A 21,437-nucleotide genomic window follows, 5' to 3' on the forward strand; every position below is an offset into this window, starting at 1 on the left:
CTGTGTGCGTGTGTGTTTACGACTGTGCGTGTGTGTGTGTTTACGACTGTGCGTGTGTGTGCATGTGTGTGTGCGTGTGTCCCTGTCTTTGTGCGATGTCGGTTTACACGGAGTAACAAACAAAACCGTTTCTCCCGAAGCAATGGTCAATTTCTACCGGCAAACTTCCAATTACCTCTGCAATCAGGTTTTCAACAGACCTTTGGATGCTTTCCTCGTAAAGATGGTCGGTGAGTAACACTTTCATACACGCGTTACGGGTGTGCTGGAAACAACAGCTAAATCGCCTTTAAATCATTTATTTCCATAATCCTATGAATTCCCGTCGGTAGAAGAGAAATTGGAAAAAAATTTCTAAAAGTTTCAAAAAATGAAAAAGTTATGAGGGTTTATATGGGGTCCTTCGACCAGAATTCCTCCAAGAAAATGAATCTGGCGTCGGTTTGGCGAAGAACCAAAACTAAACTTGTTAAATACCATAGAATATGTGGTTGAGTATTCCAGAGGGAGAAAAGTAAAAATAAAAGAAAGTGAGTTCGATGAAGCAACTGATTCCAGTCTGTGTCTTATCGTTTTCATTGTTGAGGACCAAAAACACAGGAACCGTCTCTTTCTTCCGATTCATGCCTTTCGCTATTATTATGTATTCAGCCAGGATTATTCTGGTCCTTCCTTTGATGTCGTCCAGCTCGCATTTTCGTTTCCTCGCTTCGTTTCTCACCATAGACCCTTCTCTCTAAGACAGGGCTTCTCGACCATATTTTTAAAACTACGAACCCTTTGATTCCCATAGAATTCGGATGGTCTTTCAAAACTATACCATGTTTAAAAAGTCCTATTATATTTTTTAATTATATATTACTTGGAATTTTTATAAGAAAATTGTTCAAATATTTTGTGCATATCAGAAATGAGCATAAATTTTAACAATAAAATCTTATAAAGACCTTCAAGGGCCATATGGACCCCATTTGAGAACCATTGCCTTACGATTTGCATACTGGGGTTCTGGGCCCTGATGACATTCCCAAAATACTACACGTTTCTGTTTCTGACGGTTGCAACTGAAATTCTTATACCCTGTGGAGAAGATTCTGATATATAGTGAATCCACGTCTTGGAGAAAGAAGAGGTAAAAAAAAATGCCGGATAAGGGCACATGAAAGACAAAATGTTTTTGGACAAAAATGTTTTTCACAGGCTAAATCAACCGTCCTTCTTCTCCATGAAAGCTATTCCGAAGGCCCGCCGATCAGAGATTACACCAGTCTCGTGAAACGGGTGTTATAGTAAAAAAATTACCTTCATTTAGTCATTACCCTCCAAAACAAAAACAAATCCTATCGTGAAATAGAAGATTGCTCTTCTGCTAAACAGTATACAAAATTATCCAAAGTGAAGAACTTGTTCACTGTGTTGTATTCAGTAGACAATTGTACTTTTAACGTACCATCTCCTCTCGCCTGCAAAGTGAATGAGTGTTGAGACTGTGTGTGGTGAGTCGGACTCTTCGATTCACAGCAGATACAGACCAACATACCCGTTGCTAAGGGGGTGTGCTGGACTGCACTGCCTTCTCACTATTCAATGATGTGCCCTCAGCTTTAGAAAGTATAGTTTACAAAATTCTTCCCTCATACAAATTAGTGCTGTAGATTCTCTATGGCCAAGCTGCTAAATTATGGGGCTGTGAACACTAGTTGTGAATTGGGAGACAAACTCAAAGACACTGCAAGTAGGTAATTGTATGTGGCAAATCGCAATAAGCCCTAAGGAAACATGTGAATTAAACCCTTGAATGCTCAGGAGGCTCCCTTGAAGTTGTAGCAGTTCCTTTTACCTTGATGACCAACTTAGCAATGGCAGGGGATGTTCTGAAAGTATTGTTGATTGAATAAGAATAGGATGGTGCAAGTTTGGAGAGTTATTACCTCTGTTGGCAGAAAAGGACCAATATGTCTGGCCACATGGGGTTCTTGAGAAGACCTGCCCACCTCAGCGAAATTGAGTTCTAGAAGCACTGTGTGTGCACCCACCTGTAACAACCCACTACTCCTACAACTCAACACTACCCTCTCTTCCATTGGGAGCAAATGTAAAGAAGTAATTATCTATGGCTTACTAGAGTCATTAGAGCTTTGGGCAAAATGTCTGGTGTTATTTTATTTTGGCTTTTTACATCATGAGTTCAATCCAGTTCAGGTTAACTTTTTTATTTTTATCTCTCTGTCATGGGTAAAGTACCAGTTGAGCTGTTGGGGTTGATGTAATCTTCTCCCCCCAACAAACCCATTCTGCTGGCTTTGTGTCCTGAGCAGGTTGGACCAATTGCTTTCTGGTGTTTTGTCCAGCTTTTTATGTTCACAGTTCAAATTCCACTGAGGTCAACTTTATCTTTCATCCTTTGGGGGGGGGAGGATAATAATATAAGGACCAGTCAAGCACTAGGGTCAATGTAATTGACTAGTACCCTCTCTCAAAATTCCAGGCCTTGTGCCTATAATAGAAAGAATTATTATTATTTAGGCAGTGGGCATGCCGGTCAAAATGCTGAGTGGCATTTTGTCCATCTGTACTTTGCCTCTCATCCTTTGCAAAATAAGTACCAGTTGTAATCTGGGGTTGTTGTAATTGACTTAACCCCTCCCCAGGATTTGCTGGTCTTGTGCCAAAATTAGAAGAATCCGTTATTATTATTATTATTATTATTATTATTATTATTATTATTATTATTATTATTTCCAAGGTGGTGAGCTGGCTGAATTGTTAGCACGCCAGGCAAAATGCTTAGTGGCACTTCGTCCATCTGTATGTTCTGAGTTCAAATTCTGCAGGGGTTGACTTTGCCTTTCATCCTTTTGGGGTCGATAAAATAAGTACCAGTTGAGCACTGAGATTAATACAATTGACTGGTCCCTTTCTCCAAAATTTCAAGCCTTGTGTAAGTAGGAGAGCAGGCAAATCACCTTCAGGTAGATGACCCTGCTTGATCTGTAGGAAAGGCATAGGTAGAAACTCCATAAGATGTGCCTGGTGTAAGCTATGGACACATATGAGGTGTGGCAATATCAAAGGAAGGTTAACAGGGAAGATAGATTTTGTGTGTGAAAGATGCACTAAATACTGAAAATATACAGAAAATAGACCCCATCAACTGCCAGTTGGGTAAGCTAGAGGTAGTAGATAGCTACCATTATCTTGGTGGCCAAGTTAGTAGTGGAGGTGGATGCTCCAAGAGCGTAATTGTGAGAATAAGAATAGGTTGGACAAAGTTCAGAGAGCTCTTACCTCTGCTGGCCACAAGGGACCTCTCCATCAGAGTGAAAGGCAGACTATGATACCAGTGTGTAAACAGCTATACTACACAGCAGTGAAACATGCGCTGTAACAGCTGAGGATATGTAGGCTTTAAAGAAATGAAGCTACCATGCTTCACTGGATGTGCAATGTCAGTGTGCATGCAGAACAAAGTGTAAGCATCTTGAGAGAAAAGTTGGGCATAAAAGGCATCAGATATGGTGTGCAAGAGAGTCGACTGCGCTGGTATGATCCTGTGATGTGTATGAACGAGGACAGCTGTGAAAAGAGGTGCTGATCTCTGACTGTGGAGGGAATCTGTGGAAGAGGTAGACTCAGGAAGACATGGGATAAGGTGGTGAAGCATGATCTTTGAACTTTGGGCCTCATGGAGGCAATGACTTGTGACTGAGACCTTTGGTGACACATCATGTTTTGAGAAGACCTGTCAAACCAAGTGTAATTGTTGTCATGGCTGATGCTGGACCAGTCATGTAACCGGCACCCATGCCAGTGGCATGTAAAGAGCACCTTTCAAGCGTTGGGCCTCAAGATCTTTGGCATTATGTTAGAGAAGAAGACCCATCAAACCAAGTGAAATAGTTGTTGTGGCAGATGCTGGTGGCATGTAAAAAGCACCCATTACACACTCAGAGTGGTTGGCATTAGGAAAGGCATCCAGTCATAGTAACTGTGCCAAATCAGACTGGAGTCTGGTGCAACTCCTCAGGTTGCCCTGGTCAAACCATCCAACCCATGCCAGCATGGACAATAGATGTTAAGTGATGATGATAATGTTGATGATGTGTCTCTAGTAGAATTATTATTATAATTATTCGGTGTAGCTGTGTGGTAAGAAGCTTGTTTCCCAACCACATGGCTCTGGGTTCAGTCCCATTATGTGACACCTTGGGTAAGTGTCTTCAACCACAGCTTCAGGTCGACCAAAGCCTTATGAGTGGATTTGGTAGATGGAAACTGAAAGAAGCCCGTCATATATATTTGTGTGCGTTTGTGTTTGTCCCCACCACCACTTGAGAACCAGTGTTGGTGCGTTTACATCCCTGTAACTTAGTGAATTGGCAAAAGAAATCAGTAGAAAAGTCCTGGGGTTCATTCATTTGACTAAAAGGTCATCAAGGTGGTGCTCCAGCATGGCCACAATCTAATGATTAAAGCAAGTACAAGATAAAACATGATTATTATTGTTATTATTATTTCACCGAGGTTGACTTTACGTTTCATCCTTTCGGGGCTGATAAATTAAGGACCAGTGAAATACTAGGGTTGATGTAATCAACTCATCCCCTCCCCTAAAATGGCTGCTCCTGTGGAAAGATTTGAAACCATTATTATTATTATTATTATTATGATTGAGTGAGAGAGCAGGCCTTGTGCCTATAGTAGAAATGATTCTTCTTCTTCTTCTTCTTCTTCTTCTTCTTCTTCTTCTTCTATTCTATAGATTTATCTCCACTTCTTTGGAGAAATGTCAATAGAGTATCAGATAAAATGTCTGATTATCCTTTAGAGGAATGATCCTTTACATTCTGTGTTCAAATCCTGTCCTCGTCAGCCTCATCTTTCCATCCTTCCCAGGCTTATAAAAGGAAGCACCATTCTACCATCTTACTTTCTGCTGCTCTCAGTTATTTTCCTGTTTAACCGTTTCCCATTCTGATTATTTTATCAAATAAAAGGCTTACTTAATTATCTTGTAGTCTTGAGATTTCGATGATGTGACTGTATATTTTTCTAGACTAACATTGTAGAGTAGGTGTGAGAGGTTGGATCAGGCCAGTTTAAATGCTAACATGTTAATATGTTGTTGTTGTTAGAGCAGCTGATAAACAGAATCATAAGAATAATAGAGAAAAAGGTCTTGTGGTAATTAAATACCTTTATGTTCCCAGTTCAAATCCTGCCAAAGTTGGTTTTGTCTTTTGTCCTGGTGTCAATAAACATTTTACAGATTAAGTACTGAAGATAATCTAATCGATTATACTTGCCTCTCCCTTCCACACTGCATTTATTGTTGCTGTTGTTGTTATTGTCTTACTTCATCTTCCAATTCCAGGTTTTCTTCTCCGTAAGATCTACAGTTTCCTCATGAAAGCCCCTCGGGAACTCCTGATGGAAAAACATGTAGTGTTGCCCCCTATGGACATTAAAATTGTCTGTACACACTCTGAATGGAATTCGGTTTATCGCACACTTCTGGAGCAGTGTGAAAGCATCCCGGTATGTAATCGCGACTATACACTCTAAACACTTTCTATACATTCTGCAAACTCAATGGTACCTTTAAAGTTTTTGTCCTCTGTGTGTGTGTGTGGTGTTATTTGTCTTGTATGCAAATCTTGTCTTTGCAAAGTTTGTGTGCATCCATGTGGGTGATCATCTTCAATTTCATCTTGGAAACTTTGTTACCATTGTTTTCGACATCATCATCATGATCATGATCATTACCATCATGATCATCATCTTCATCACCAAACCAGTGCAGTCTCCTCTCTTGTACATTGCATCTAATTCCTCTTATGCTCAGCTTCTCTCTCAATATACCAATGATCTGTCACACGTGCACCCCCAGCAGAACATACCAGCTTCGTTCCTCCCGAACCTTCGCATGTTATCTGCATTCAATGTGTGGTGGTGATGGTGATGATGATGATGGGTGAGACAGAGTCTGTTTCTGAGCTGGTTGGATGGATTGTATCTGTTGTTCAAAGGTTAATTCTTGTTCCGCTATGTCATGCTCATTCTGCCCGAGACTTATGTTAAGGGCACATGTATCTGAGGAGCACACCTCCACTTATATGCTAATTTAATGAGCTGGAAGGTTCAGTTAATTGAACAACTGGCTCCCTATCATTTGAACCAACAGAGATACATCGACTTAAACACTTTTGTTGTTTATGTGAATGTTGGGGGCTGTTTGTTGCATGGCCAGGACGTGCCTGTCACAGTAAAAGAAGGGCAATGAAACCTTTGAACAAACAAAATACTTGTTAGAATTTTGTGTCAGGATTCGTTTAACTTTTGCTTGTATAATAAGCATTACCAATGTTGGAAATCAGGATGGTTCTGGGTATATTGTCATCACCACCATCGACTTGGGAGTTTCAGAATAGCTGTCTTCTAAAGACCCATGCCACATGGAAAAGGAAAAGGATAGTTTTTTTTTCCCGTCCTCTTAATTTTTCTTTTTTACTTGTTTCAATCATTAAATCGTGGCCATGCTGGGGCACCGCCTTGAAGAATTTTTAGTAGAATGAATTGACCCCAATGCTTATTTGTTTAAAATCCTGCTACTTATTCTATTGGTTCTCTTTTGCTGAACCACAGAGGTATGAGGATGTAAAGACGCCAACACCGGTTGCCAAGCGGTGGTGGTGATGGGAAAAACTCACATACACAAGCGCCTGCCCACATACATTTGTATACGACAAGCTTTTTCAGTTTCCGTGTCCCAAAATCCACTCACAAAGTTTCGGTTGGCCCGAGGTTATAGTTCTTAGCACACAGCCACGCCTGCGTCTTTTTAGTAATCGTGTAGTTCAGACAACGGATATTACAATTCTGAAGTTTTTTTCTTTTCTTTTTCAAATTTTCAATTTTTGCCCTGGTCTCACTTTCAACCACTTTTCTTTACTCAAGAGGCATGGCACTTTGAGGGGTGGATATTCCTTCCAAAATTCTGTCGACGAGAATTAGGTATTCAATAAGTAAAACCGGGACAGGAGATGTTGGTGGGGATTGACTGGGAGGCCCTCTGTTGGCTGCAAAGTGCAAATCATTTCTTTGAACTGGTACTGAATTCAAATTGGTCCCAAGTCGTTACCTCCTCCACAAGGGGTAACAACACTTTGGATCTGTTATTTACTGCTTCTCCTGAAACAATTATTAGTGTCACTACTGAAGAACCTTTAGGTGACTCTGATCATTCCATGATCATGGCCAACTTGTCTCTGATTGTAACAAAAACCACAACCATCTTCAAACTACCTGCTTTGACTGGAACTCTTATTGTACCGAGCTGCGATGCCCAAACTGGCTCGAATTTTATGCCTCTGGAGATGTGAACACTATACTCCAGAACATTCTGAATTCAATATGGATGGCATGTGCAGCATCGGTACCACGCAAGCACAAAAAAACCACCCAATAGTGCAATTTGGGAGACAGCAGCAGTCCGAATTGCCAGGAAAGAACGCCGTAATGCTGAACAGGAATACAAATTGCACAAATCAAGGATCAATAGGAAAAAGCACAATAGGTCAGCCAACCACCTCAAGCAGGTGACAAAAAAGGCAGTTCTTAGCAACCAACCCTGACAGCAAAGTGTTCTGGAAGTATGTATGTTCAAAGCAGAGACCTCACTCTCCAGTTGGTCCTTTTCGCAATCCCCACACAGGGCAGATTACTGGCAATCCCAAAGAATGTACAGAAATCATTGCTGGATGCTATGCAGGCATCTTTACTGTCAAAGATCAAAATGCTCCATCTCCGTCGCCTTTGACACCGGACTCTATAACTACTATGAAATTTACAGAAGCAATGCCACAGAAACAACAGAAACAACACCACCTTAAGAATAAACGTAACTATGCCTCTCCTGGTCTTGATAGTGTTACATACCTACTTCTCAAACGCGGTGGGTACTTTCTTCTAAACCAACTTTCAATTCTGTATTGACAATGGTGCTACTCCAGAGCAGTGGAAAACTGCCAGTGTTATCCTTCTGTTCAAAAAAGGTGATCACACTTCACATGTCAACTATCGCCCCATCAGTTTTACTAGCTGCATCACCAAACTGATGGAATCTTGTGTCAGAGAAACCCTCTGGAACTTCTGGAAGTCTCACAGCCTCATCCAACCGTCACAATTTGGTTTTATTCCTAACTCCAGCTGCTGTAATCAACTCATTGAGTTTCTTGAGGACATTACCCGAATCACTGATCGCGGATCCTGGGTGGATGTTGTTTACCTAGACTTTGCTAAGGCTTTCAATTCTGTGCCACACAAAAGACTTATGGTGAAACTCTCTGCAATGGGTGTAAGAGACGATCTTTATAACTGGTTGAAGTCCTTCATTATCGGCCAAAAAGAGGTTGTCACAGTTCTAGGACAGCACTCTTCACCCTATGAGATGACATCTGGTGAACCACAGGGATTTGTTCGTGGCCCCCTTTTATTTGTTGCATATGTTAATGACAAAGATGCCAACTTAAAGAATGCCACAGTGCTGAAATATGTAGATGACATCAAGCTGTACCTCGAAATAAAGAGGACAGATCCTGTACACTATAGATCTTTATTGCAATCAGACCTGGACACAATGCCGCAGTGAATCATGAACTGGCAACTCAAGCTGGCTATGGACAAATGTAACACCATGCATTTTGGGTGGAGAAACCCAGTGTCCACCTACTCCCTCCACAACACTAATCTCAAAAAGTCTTCTTGTGAATGTGACCTAGGCGTTATTGTCGACTGCGATTTGCGTTGCACAAAACACATCGCTAAAATTGCCAAGAAGGCTGAGGGTGTCTTGGCACCACTCACCAAGTGAGCCGCTCTCTGGCTATCTATCTGCAGCTTTATATAGCTATGGTGCGGCCTCACCTGGAATTTGCATCACCGGTCTGGAACCCCTATCTTGCCCAGGATATTAATCGTCTGGAAACCATTCAGCGACGTGCAACCAAGAGAATACCCTCCATCAGGCATTTGCCATATTATGAATGCCCTACTTCCCTGAGCATGGATACATTGAAACTCCGACATCTGGCAACTGACTTGGCAGACACCCATAAAATTATTAACCATCTTACAAACAATAACTCTGAGCACCTTTTCAAACTCTACCTGTCTAACACCCGTGAACATGTTTACAAAGTCAGAAAACAGCACAGTTCCTTCCATGACTTTCGGAAACATTTTTTCACGCTGAGAGTTGCTGAAGCATGGAACAAACTGCCAGCATCAGTTGTTAGTTGTCGGAGCACTGCATCCTTCAAAACTTCCATGCTTCCTAAGATTCACCAACACTACACCTGATTTTCTCTCCTCCATACACATGCAAACATGTATCTGACTCATACACTGTTCATTTCCCAGACATTTGCACATTACTGCATATTCTCTATACGCACTTTTGACAAGTTGTGGTGCACCTGAGCACTGTATACAATAATTTCATTATTATTATTATTATTAAAAGCGGGAAATAGGAGACAAAATTCTATTGAGGTGATTAGTTAAGTCTTTTTTGAGCTTAAATCCCGGTATCAATAAAATCAGCACAGAACAATTTAATCAATAGGTTTATTTATTTATTATTTGTTTGTTTGTTTGTTTCAATGGTCGGAAATTGAAGTCCGGCGTTGTGATATTTGGCTGTTGTTTCTGAATAATATTTACAATACTTGAGAGTCGCTATAAGAAGACCGCTGTTTTACTAAGGGAAACAACTCCTCCCAAGTTGGCTGTATGTTACCTCCCTTTATCATCTTGCCGCTCATCATGGTTCCACTGTCAGGCATTTGAAGAATTTCCGTAGAATGGGGAAAAAAAAATGAAAAAAAAATTATGATCAGTAATAATTGCAGATATCCATGTAAACATATGTATAGCCATGCGTAATAGGATGTTTTTTGGGTCAATGGACTTTTATGTTGAGGCTAAAGTTAGAATTTCAATTCCTGCTACTGTTAAATAGGTGGAAGTCGTTGAGGCAGAAAGAATTATTGTTTGGGAAGAGGAAAGAAATGGTATATTCCCTGTCACTGTCACTCTCTCCCCTCCCCCTTCTTTAATTAGAGATGGTACACATATCTGACAAGCCGCCACTTGGAACGCTAGTTCAATAAGTAGACATTACTACTTTCTTTCTTCGGAAGGGAGAAAGGAACAGATGACTAAATCGATCCCAGGACTTAGCTTTTCTTTTTTAAGCCAAGTACTTATTCTATTCGTCTCTTTTGCCAAACTGCTAAGTTACAAGGACATAAACACACCGACTCCAGCTGTCAGGTGGTGGTGGGGGAGACAAACACAGAAACAAAGACACACACACACACATGCACACACTCACACATATATATATATATATATGCAATGGGCTTCTTTCACTTTCCGTCTACCAAATCCACTCACAAAGCTTTGGTTGGCCCAGGGCCGTAGTTGAAGACACTTGCCCAATGTTCTGAACCCAGAACCCTGCGGCTGGGGAGCAACCCTCTTGCCCGACGGCCACTCTTGTGCTGAGGATTTGGATAAAAGCACAACGATGCATATCTGCTGCGTAATTATTGGAAGATGCCATTCGCTCTCAGTTTGGATTTTTAATTGGCTTTACTTTTAATTAATTGTTAGTCCATTTATTTTTAGGTGTTGGGATTAGATGCTGAATGGATCACTCGATTTGGTAGGAGGTATCCTGTATCCTTGCTACAATTGGCAGGTAAAGACGGCCTTTGTGTACTTATTAGACTGAACTTGTTGCCAAAACCTTTTCCATCATCATTAAAAAGTTTGTTGGCTGATTCAAGGTAGGTTGTTATTTTCTATACCAGAATTGATTTGGGGAAGGGCACCCAGCCATTAAAAACCCTGCCGAAACAGGCAATGAAGCCTAGTACAGCCTCCTGTCAAACCATCCAACCCATGCCAGCATGGAAAACAAATGTTAAATGATGATGATGATAATGACAGAGATTTTTCATTAGCACATGACTTTGGTATAATTTTATTTAACAAAAGCTGAGATATTTTCGATTCAGGGAGTTACTTGCCATTTTTTCATCGCTTAAAGCCACAAGATGATTTTTGTGTCTAATATTTTTTAATGTGGTTTTTCACCATAGAATTCCTCTCATAGAACTCTTGTATAATTTTCTCTAACAAAAGCTGAAATATTTTGCAACCATGACTGATATCAGCAACTATGGCATACACACACTCATCATCATCATCATTTAACATCTGTTTTTCCATGCTGGCATGGGTTGGACGGTTTGACAGGAGCTGGTAAGGCCAGGGGCTGCACCATGTTCCATTGTCTGTTTTGGTTTGGTTTCTAGGGTCAGATGTCCTTCCTAATGCCAACCACTTCACAGAGTGGACTGAGTGCTTTTTATGTGGCACCAACACCAGTGCCTTTTTGGCACATTTCTTGGTGCCGACACAAAATGATGGAAGGGGTAGACATTTCCAAAAGGACCATATTACTTTCAAATATAATTGAAGAAGCAAATTTCACTTTACTCTTCCCATAACTATTTTGTCATATGCTCCCCCTCCTCCCCCTCCACCTGTGTGCGTGCTTCTGTATGTGCAGCATCTCCGTACTCATTGCTTGTCACTAAGCCTAGTATATACACTCATCCTGCACCTCTTGACTCCCCCTTAACTGGGAGATTGTTACCACACTTGGAAATAGAAATTGGTTGGTGCACCAATATACTCTCTTCTGATCCATGCAAGCATGGAGAAGTAGATGTTAAAATGATGATAGTGGTGATGATGATGATGATGATGATGGTGATGGTGGTGATGGTGGTGGTGATGGATATGGTGATTATGATGATGGTGATGACATATGAGTAAAATTGTAGTCATGGCCGATGCCAATGCTGTCTGACTGGCACCCATGCTGGTGGCATGTAAAAAGCACCATTTGAGCGTTGGGCCCCATAGAGGCAATGCCAGGTGACCAAGACCCTTGGCGATATACCGTGCTTGTGTAGACCTGTCAAGCCAACTGAGACTAGTTGTGGCCGATGCCAGTGTCAGGACACTGGTACCTGTGCCGGTGGCACGTAAAAAACACCCACTACACTCTCGAAGTGGTTGGCATTAGGAAGGGCATCCAGCTGTAGAAACTCTGCCAGATCAGACTGGAACCTGGTGCAGCCCCTGGCTTCCCAGACCCCAGTCAAACTGCCCAACCCATGCCAGCATGGAAAACAGACGTTAAATGATGATGATGATGATGATGATGCTGACATGTGTGACTATGTGGTAAGAAGCTTGCTTACCAGCCACATGGTTCTGGGTTCAGTCCCACTACATGGCACCTTGGCAAGTGTCTCCTACTATAACTTTGGGCCAATCAAAGCCTTGTGAGTGGATTTGGTAGATGGAAACTGAAAGAAGCCTGTAACGTGTTTGTGTTTGTCCTCTGCTACTGCTTGATAGCCTATGTTGGTGTGTTTATGCCCCTGTAACTTAGCGGTTTGGCAAAAGAGACCAATAGAATAAGTACCAGGCTTTCAAAGAAAAAGAAAAAGAGCTGGTGGGGATTCCTTTGACTAAATATTCTTCAAGGCACTTCTGTGCCCCAGCATGGCCACAGCCCAATGACTGAAACAAGTAAAAGATAGAAAATAAAAAGATGAAGGATTTGAATGTGGATAATCCGTTGAAGGAGGGATTACTGTTGTTAAATGATTATCTTTTTCTGTCCACAGCATCCTGAAAATAGGTGTTGGCATCAGTGTGGATGTAGGCAATCTCCGAATTGACCATGACCTTCACATAAGGGGTTACCTTGACCTTCGCAACGTCCTCCCCTTTATACCTACCCAATACTCAGTGTGAGTAGTTTTGTCCTTTTTTTCTTTCACTTCATTCTCATTCTTCTCTTTCTCTCTCTCTCCTTCTCTTTCTCTTTAACTGTTGTTTTCTCTCTCTCTGTTTATCTATTTGTCTTTCCTATCTCTCTCTCTCTCTACCCCTCTCTCTCACTGTCTTTCTCTCTCCCCCTCTCTCATTCTCTCTTCCTCCCTCTCCCTCTCTATCTCATTATCCTGTCTTCCTTCTTTGCGTCTTTGTTATGAGAAATCATACAAGTGTTAAATGAAAGGTGTATATGCAAACAATAATTAAATCAGTCTTAACTGCTTCACTACAGTTTCCACTTCCTCGTCATTGGAATAATGTTTGCTCTCAATCCTACTTTCATGGGGCTGAAGAGATGATAGTCCAATGACAAGGAAGTGGAAACTGTAGTGAAGAAGTGGCTCAAAGGACAGTCAACAGATTTTTACGGGGCAGGGATACATGCTCTCATTCGAAAGTGGAACATTGCTATTGAGAGAAATGGCGACTATGTTGAGAAGTAGGGATGTGATCCACAGAGGACCAGCTTCATTTTGATGTATGATACATGTTCCTGTGTTGGTAATTATACCTGTCCTTAACAAAATGGCATTACTTTTTGACTCACTCTCGTATATATATATATATATATATATATATATATATATATATATATACACACATGTATTTGTATATATATATATATACACACACATATATACATGCTAGGTATCATTTGTCATGTGATGGGGAAGTTTGCAAGACTACTTTTGTCAGTGTGAGTAATGGCAAACACCTGAGACTCTGACTGTTGAGACAATGAGTATTCCAGTTGATTTGATCAACAGAACAGTCTGCTTATAAAAATGGCGTACAAGTGGCTGAGTACTCCACAGACACGTGTACTCTTAATGTAGTTCTCATGGAGATTCAGCGTGACACAGAATGTGACAAGAACGGTTTGAGTGAGAGCTGGCAAGCCAGAAGCCGGCACCAATACCAAAATGATGAAAGGATTTCTAATTTTCAAAAGAAAAATATCATTACTTTAAAATAAAAGTATATAAAACAAATTTCTTATTTGTATATTTGCCAGAAATATTTGATATTATTTTCTTAAATTTTATCAAAATTATTGTAATCTCTTCCATTGAATCTAATTTTTCAAAATTTCAAATAAAAAATGTGCATTTATCAGAAAAATATAAGATGCTCACCCTACAGCACTTGTCTTTTTTTTGTTTTTATCTCTTGTTTCAGTCATTAGACTGCCGGCCATGCTGGGGCATTGCTTTGAGAAATTTTAGTCAGAAGCTTGCTTCTCAACAACATGGTTCCGGGTTCAGTACCCCTGCATAGCAACTTAGTCAAGTGTCTTCAAGTGTAGCCTTGGACCTACCAAAGCCTTGTGAGTGGATTTGTTAGACGGAAACTGTAAGAAGCCTGTCGTATATATATATATATATATATATACACACACACACACACATGTCTGTGTGTGTTAGTGTGTCTTTGGGTTAGGTTTGTCTCTCCCTCCACCACTTGACGACCAGTTTTGGCATTTTGACAGAAGAGACTGAGAGAATAAGTTTCAGGCTTTAAAAAAAGAGATAAGTGCTGGGTCGATTCAGTTCTTCAAGGTGCTGCCCCAGCATGGCCACAGTCTAATGGCTGAAACAAATAAAAGTAAAAGGAAAAAGGTGGCCAAATGGCCGAATCGTTAGCATCCCGGACAAAATGCTTAATGGCATTTCAGTCGTCTGCATTCAGAGTTCAAATTCAGCTGATCTTGGCTTTGCTTTTGGAATTGATGAAGTAAGTATCCCCCTCCACTCACCCTGTAAATTTCAGGCCTTGTGTCTATAATGGAAAGGATATTATTATCTAGGAAGCAACCTGGCAGGAATATTCACCTGCCAGGTGAAACACTTGGTGCCATTTCTTTTAGTTCTTTACATTCTCAGCTTTACATTCCACCGAGGTCAGCTTTGCAGCTTTACCTTTCATGTTTTTGGGGGTCAATTAAATAAAGCACAAGTCAAGTAACGGGGTCGGTGTAATTGATTTGCCCTCCTCTAAAAGAAATTGCTGGCCTTGTGCCAAAATTAGAAAGAATTATATTTTTGATATCAAATATTGGCACAAGGCCAGCAATTTTGGGGGGGTGGGGATAAGTTGATTACATCGACCCCAGCATGTAACTGGTACTTATTTTATCAACCGTGAAAGGACAAAAGGCAAAGTCAAACCTCAGTGGCATTTGAACTCAGAATACAAAACTGGACAAAATGCTGCTGATCTTGTGGTTGTTCTTCATCTTGTTGCTGCCAGAATCATTAGCATGATGCCATTTCGTCCATCTTTACATTCTGAGTTCAAATTCTGCTAAGGTCGTCTTTCCTTTCATCCTTTCTGAAGTCAATGAAATAAGTACCAGTTGTATACTGAGGATTGATGTCATTGGCTTATCCCCTCCTGTGAAATTCCTGGCCTTGGGCCAAATTTTGGAATCATTGTTTACATGGTTGTTTTTGTTATTATTCCAGTACGAGTTATAGTTTGATGAATCTTGCCAAAGCCATCATCAATGTTGACATGTTCAAAGACAAATCTATCACACTCAGCAACTGGGAATCCGAAGAACTTACCAAAGAACAGGTGAGAGGACCTTTTTGTGTCTTGAGGAATTGATTTTGGGTTGGGCGGTTAGGGTGGTGGTGTTGGGGGCACACCGGGCAAAAGGCATGGGGGTATTTCATATGTCGTTATGTTCTGAGCTCAACTTTACTTTTTATCCCTTTTGCGGTTGATAAAATAAATACCAGTTGTGTACTGGGGTTGATGTAATCGATATACCCACCTCCTCTGAAATTGCTGGCCTTGTGCCAAAATTTGAAATAGATATGAAAAGTTGTGGTGGTGAAATTTGTTTTAATGATACTTTGGTGGTGGTGGTAGTGATGGTGATGATGCTGGTGGTGGTGGTGGTGGTGGTGATGATGGTGGTGGTGGTGGTGGAGGTGATGGTGGTGATGATGGTGGTGGTGGTAACAGTATTGAAAGCTGTGTTAATGGTATGCTGGATGGTGGTATTGATAGTGGAGGTAGTGGTAGTGTGTTGGTGGGTTGATGGCAGTGGTGATGGTTGGGGTGTTGATGAATGTTACGGCCTGGTGGTGATGGTGTGTTGGGGAAGGGGAAGGTTGTAGTGGTGTTGATGGCTGTTGTGATGGTGGTGGTTGTGAAGGCAGTAGTTAGAAGGTGAAAGTTGTGATGGTGGTGGGAGTTGTAGTAAGGGTGTGTTGGTGGTATTGGTGGTTGATTGTTGGTGTTTTACTCCAAGTTAGCTTTGATCAAACAGATCCATGGCATCATCATTCCAACCATGGCCATCCCACCAACAGAGGTGGTTATAGGCCAGGTACTGAGAGGACAAGCACAGGTTTCTTGCTATAGATGGGATAAATGGCCATCCCACATGATATAAAGGGGAGTGGCAGTAATTGTGTAGAAGAAGGTGAAGAAGAAGATGAAAAGGAAGGTGATTGTGGTGGTTTGCTGGAGCAAACTGTCAAAGTGCAGGAAGGTGAGCAGAAGAGAGGATGTATGTGTGTGTGTGTGTATATCATCATCATCGTTTAACATCCGCTTTCCATGCTAGCATGGGTTGGACGATTTTGACTGAGGGCTGGTGAACCAGATGGCTACACCAGGCTCCAATCTTGATCTGGCAGAGTTTCTACAGCTGGATGCATTTCCTAACACCAACCACTCCGAGAGTGTAGTGGGTGCTTTTACGTGCCACCAGCACGAGGGCCAGTCAGGTGGTACTGGCAACGGTCACGCTCAAATGGTGCTTAAAACTGAGAATGTGTGTCTGTCTGTGTGCATCCCTAAAACTTGAGAACTACACAACCAATTTCATTCAAATTTTACACGTGTCTTACTTAGGGTCCAGGGAGTGTCATGGGCAAAAGAATTTCTAACTTCTTGTCTAGGGTGAGCCCACAGCAATACTATTTCAGTATTACGTGTTAAAAGTGAAAAAAAAACATCTCTCTATTGTAATGTCAGATACTTTCACTTTAATACTGAAACTATTAAAGTCAAACTATTATATAAGGGGGATGAACCATTAACAGTGGACATTCATTTTGCTAGAAGAAGATCCGCTATGGTCTTATATGCTACACCACTGGTTTTCAATTCATATTAATCAAATTAATATTCAATTTCTCACCCTTATTATTTTAAATTTAAATTTAAACCCAGGACCATGTGTTTTGGAACGAAGTTTGTTACCACACAGCCACACCTGCACCTGTGTGTGTGTGTGTGTGTATGTGTGTGTATAGCTGTATATGTATACATTTATTTCTATACATAAAGATGTATATGTGTAGATGTATATATATATAGATGTACATGTAATATGTACACATATATACATGCATACATATATCACCCATACACATACACACACACACACATACACACACACATACACACACACACACATAGGTGCAGGTGTGGCTGTGTGGTAACAAACTTCATTCCAAAACACATGGTCCTGGGTTCAGTCCCACCGTGTGGTGATTTGGCATGTGTCTTCTGCTATAGCCTCAGACCAACCAAAGCCTTGTCAGTGGATTTTGTAGACAGAAACTGAAAGAAATCAATCGTATATATTTATGTATGTATATATGTAAGTCTGTGTGTGTGTGTCTTTGTGTTTCTCCCTCATCACTGCCTCACAACTGGTGTTCGTTTATTTACATCCCCATAACTTACTGGTTTCACCAGAAGAAAATGATAGAATAAGTACCAGGCTTATCAAAATAAAAAAAAACCCACTAGGCAGTATCTCATATTTTTGTTTGCCCACACAATTTATCTTTGTGTGTGAGTGTATACATACATATATATATATATATATGGATTTTGTAGACAGAAACTTAAAAAAATCAATCGCACATATATGTATGTATATATTTAAGTGTATGTGTGTGACTTTGTTTCTGTGTTTCACCCTCATCACTGCTTTACAACTGCTGTTCATTTATTTACATCCCCATAACTTACTGGTTTCACAAGAACAAACTAATAGAATAAGTACCAGGCTTATCAACATAAAAAAAGCACTATGCTGTGTCTCATAGTTTTGTTTTCCCACTCAGTTGTATCTATCAATTTATCTTTGTGTGTGTGTATATATATATATATATAATACACACGCACACACACACACACACACACACACACACACATATATATATACATGTATGTATAATAACAAATTAATAAATAAAGCATATGCATATATACATACATATATATATACGTACATGTATATATACATGCATATATGGGTACAGGACACCAAAAAAACGTCGAACACAATGAGAAACAAAAACATAAACACAAAACCAAGGAAATGGACATTTTTCTTAAACAACGAAAAAATAGAGTACAGGACATAAAACACAAGGAAAATTCCCCTTCTTCAGCCGCCTCTGTTTTGTCTACTCCGCATTTCGAAGGTAAAGGCGAGACACGACTTTGTTGAAACAGTCCTTCCTGCAAAAGCAGATTAAATAAAATTTGCGATTTTTTTGCGGAGAGGTAAAAATGGTAACAAAAAGAGGACAGTAAAGACAGTGTACATTCATATTTATTATATCAAAGACAATGTCTTTATGTGTTTGTGTATTACTTATACATTTGAAAACTGCTTCACTGATCATAATGAAATTTGGAACACAAAATCGAAGCCCAGGGAGAAGGGTAATGTTGTGTGTTTCATACAATTTCATGGACCAAAATTACTGAATGGACCCTTATGATATTTGAAACTTAGATTCAATGCATAAGGGCAGGTATAATGCAATATGTTTGGTTTGAATTTCAGATGGCTTAAAGGGGACAGAACCCACCATGAAAATTCATAGGTAATTGACATACATCAAGAAGTATTTTCATAGTTTCCATTTCACATGAGGATTCTAAAACACCCTAATGGGGGCCTTAACTCCCAAATTTTAGTAATTTCTTTTATGATCCAAAACTAAGTCAAAAGTACTGAATGGATCTTTTACGAAATTTGGAAATTATATTCTATGCAAAAGGGCCACAACCCCCATGACAATTCATATATTTTTGCTGTTGATGAAATTTTAACCATAGATATTAGACACAAATGAAGTAATATTTATAAAATTTCATCTTCTTACAAGTTAGAAAGACCCCTTCATGGGGACTTAACGCCCACGATTTTGTCATTTTATCTAAGCAAAGACGAATAGTTGTAGGGGTCATCCAAGCATAGAAGATGAGCATTATTTGTAATTCAATGGTGAAACAGTGTAAGAGTTTGCTTTGACATACACTTACATTGTGATTTCTACAATTATTATCACTGGGTCACACCTAGTCCCCACATGGTAACATTGATTTCAAGGCCTTCCCAGATGAGTGACTGGTTATTCAAAGACATTTATAGATTGTATAGATTGTATTCTGTATAGATTGTATTCTGTCCAGTTACGTATCAGTATAGTGGTCATTTGCAAACTCCAACTTTCATTTCTCCTTAGCCCACACGTCACACAGTTGTTAATGTTTATTTCAGTTGGGTCACGCCCTTCCAATTGTTAAAGATTCGTAATGCATCTTACGGCTGTGCCTGTCACCTGGATGGTGAGGAATCCTACATTGGGAGTGGTAACAACTAGGCCACTGTAGCTGACTGCTTATTGTGATCATTCGTCTTTTGGTTTCCTGTAGCTTTGCTCTCTTTTACAAACCCAGTGAACATATATTTCCTATTTCAAAGAAATTCAAACAATAGATATAGGACCCAAGTTAAAAAGATTCTCAACAATTTAACTTCTCTGGTTGACGTTAAGATGCCCACCCCCAATAGGGGCGTGAACTCTCACATTTTAGAGCTCCATGACCTCCATTTTTCAGGAGCAAAATCCTTTTAACAGGTTCCATAAGACTGGGATTTTGGAATATGCGCATAAAAATCAGTAGTATGGGATACATGTAGCACGATTACAATTTTGTTTGGGTGTGTAAAGAGGGAAATAACCCTCATCTGCAATTTTGATGAAATTCGAAGCATAGGCACAGGAGTGGCTGTGTGGTGAGTAGCTTGCTTTCCAACCACATGGTTCCGGGTTCAGTCCCACTGCGTGGCATCTTGGGCAAGTGTCTTCTGCTATAGCCTCGGGCCGACCAATGCCTTGTGAGTGGATTTGGTAGACGGAAACTGAAAGAAGCCTGTCGTATATATGTATATATATATATATATATATGTATGTGTGTGTATATGTTTGTGTGTCTGTGTTTGTCCCCCAACATCGCTTGACAACCGATGCTGGAGTGTTTACGTCCCCGTCTCTTAGCGGTTCAGTGAAAGAGACCGATAGAATAAGTACTGGGCTTACAAAGAATAAGTCCCGGGGTCGATTTGCTTGACTAAAGGTGGTGCTCCAGCATGACTGAAACAAGTAAAAAGAGAAAGAGAGATAGGTATTCCAGTTCATTACAGAAAATATAATTCTTCAATTGTATGTAAACAAGGTGTATACAAGGTGTATACCCAAGTTTGAAATTATTATATATATATTATATATATTATAAGAAATTACTAGCAGAGTTACCCGGCGTTGCCCGAGTTACATACACTTGAAGAATTAGACTTTTCTGTTATATTTTCTGTAATGAACTGGAATGTTTCATGTTCCTGTTTGTCAGTCGTGATCATACAACTGTCCGATGAACAAATCCCAACTGTCTGATGAACAGGGATGTGAAATGCTGAGTTTGTGGAGATTTTGGCAGCTTTAATCCAGACATATTGCTCTACCTTATGTACTCAAGTACTAGTTTTTCCACTTTGTTTTGCACTTATGTGCTTACTTGTCTGTCTGTCTGTCCATCCATCCATCCATCTCCTGTCTGTCTCTCTCTCTCTCTCTCTCTCTATTTGAGCAGGGGGAAAAAAACCGATGTAAATTGATGATGCAATAATGATAAATCTACTTTTTATTACTTATTAATTTAATTAGTTATTGTTAGTTTATTTGGTTACATAAAATAATTTAACTGTTTTAATATTTTCCTCCTGCTGCTGCTACAGATGCACTATGCTGCCCTCGATGCACTGGTTGGTGTCACAATATTCCTGCAGCTGATGATGACCAAACTGAACCAACAGAAGCAGCATTTCCTGAAGTTCCACAGTACCTCAGACAAAGATATTCGGGAGGCGATGTTGACGATTCTGCCAGGAATCATTGACTGCAAGACCCCAGATCAAAAAACAAGAAAATTAATGAAGCTGGTGCGTAATTGATAATTAGAAGGTAACTGAACCGGCCCCTCCACCCACTTTTCCTTGCCCCACCAAACACACTCACACACACATTATAATATCCATTTTTCCATATTGGCGTGAACTGAGCAGAATCTGCTGACCCACCTGTTTTACAGCCAGTTGTCCCTCCTCTTGCTAATCTTCATCTATT

At 40.3% G+C, this 21,437-nt stretch overlaps 1 protein-coding gene across 1 annotated transcript in view; it reads left to right on the top strand.

Annotated features, from left to right (window-relative positions):
• The window catches only part of LOC115223224 (exonuclease 3'-5' domain-containing protein 2), a 37,210-nt gene continuing 15,773 nt past the window's right edge, over positions 1 to 21,437 (top strand). The window contains exons 1-6 of the mRNA XM_029793705.2: positions 1 to 230; positions 5,375 to 5,538; positions 10,693 to 10,853; positions 12,774 to 12,899; positions 15,450 to 15,561; positions 21,050 to 21,253. Of these exons, the coding sequence (XP_029649565.1) occupies positions 143 to 230; positions 5,375 to 5,538; positions 10,693 to 10,853; positions 12,774 to 12,899; positions 15,450 to 15,561; positions 21,050 to 21,253 (855 nt within the window). The 5' untranslated portion in view covers positions 1 to 142. The remainder of the gene's footprint in view (positions 231 to 5,374; positions 5,539 to 10,692; positions 10,854 to 12,773; positions 12,900 to 15,449; positions 15,562 to 21,049; positions 21,254 to 21,437) is intronic.

The sequence above is a fragment of the Octopus sinensis genome, linkage group LG22 (genome assembly GCF_006345805.1).
Source record: "Octopus sinensis linkage group LG22, ASM634580v1, whole genome shotgun sequence".
Taxonomy (NCBI): domain Eukaryota; kingdom Metazoa; phylum Mollusca; class Cephalopoda; order Octopoda; family Octopodidae; genus Octopus; species Octopus sinensis.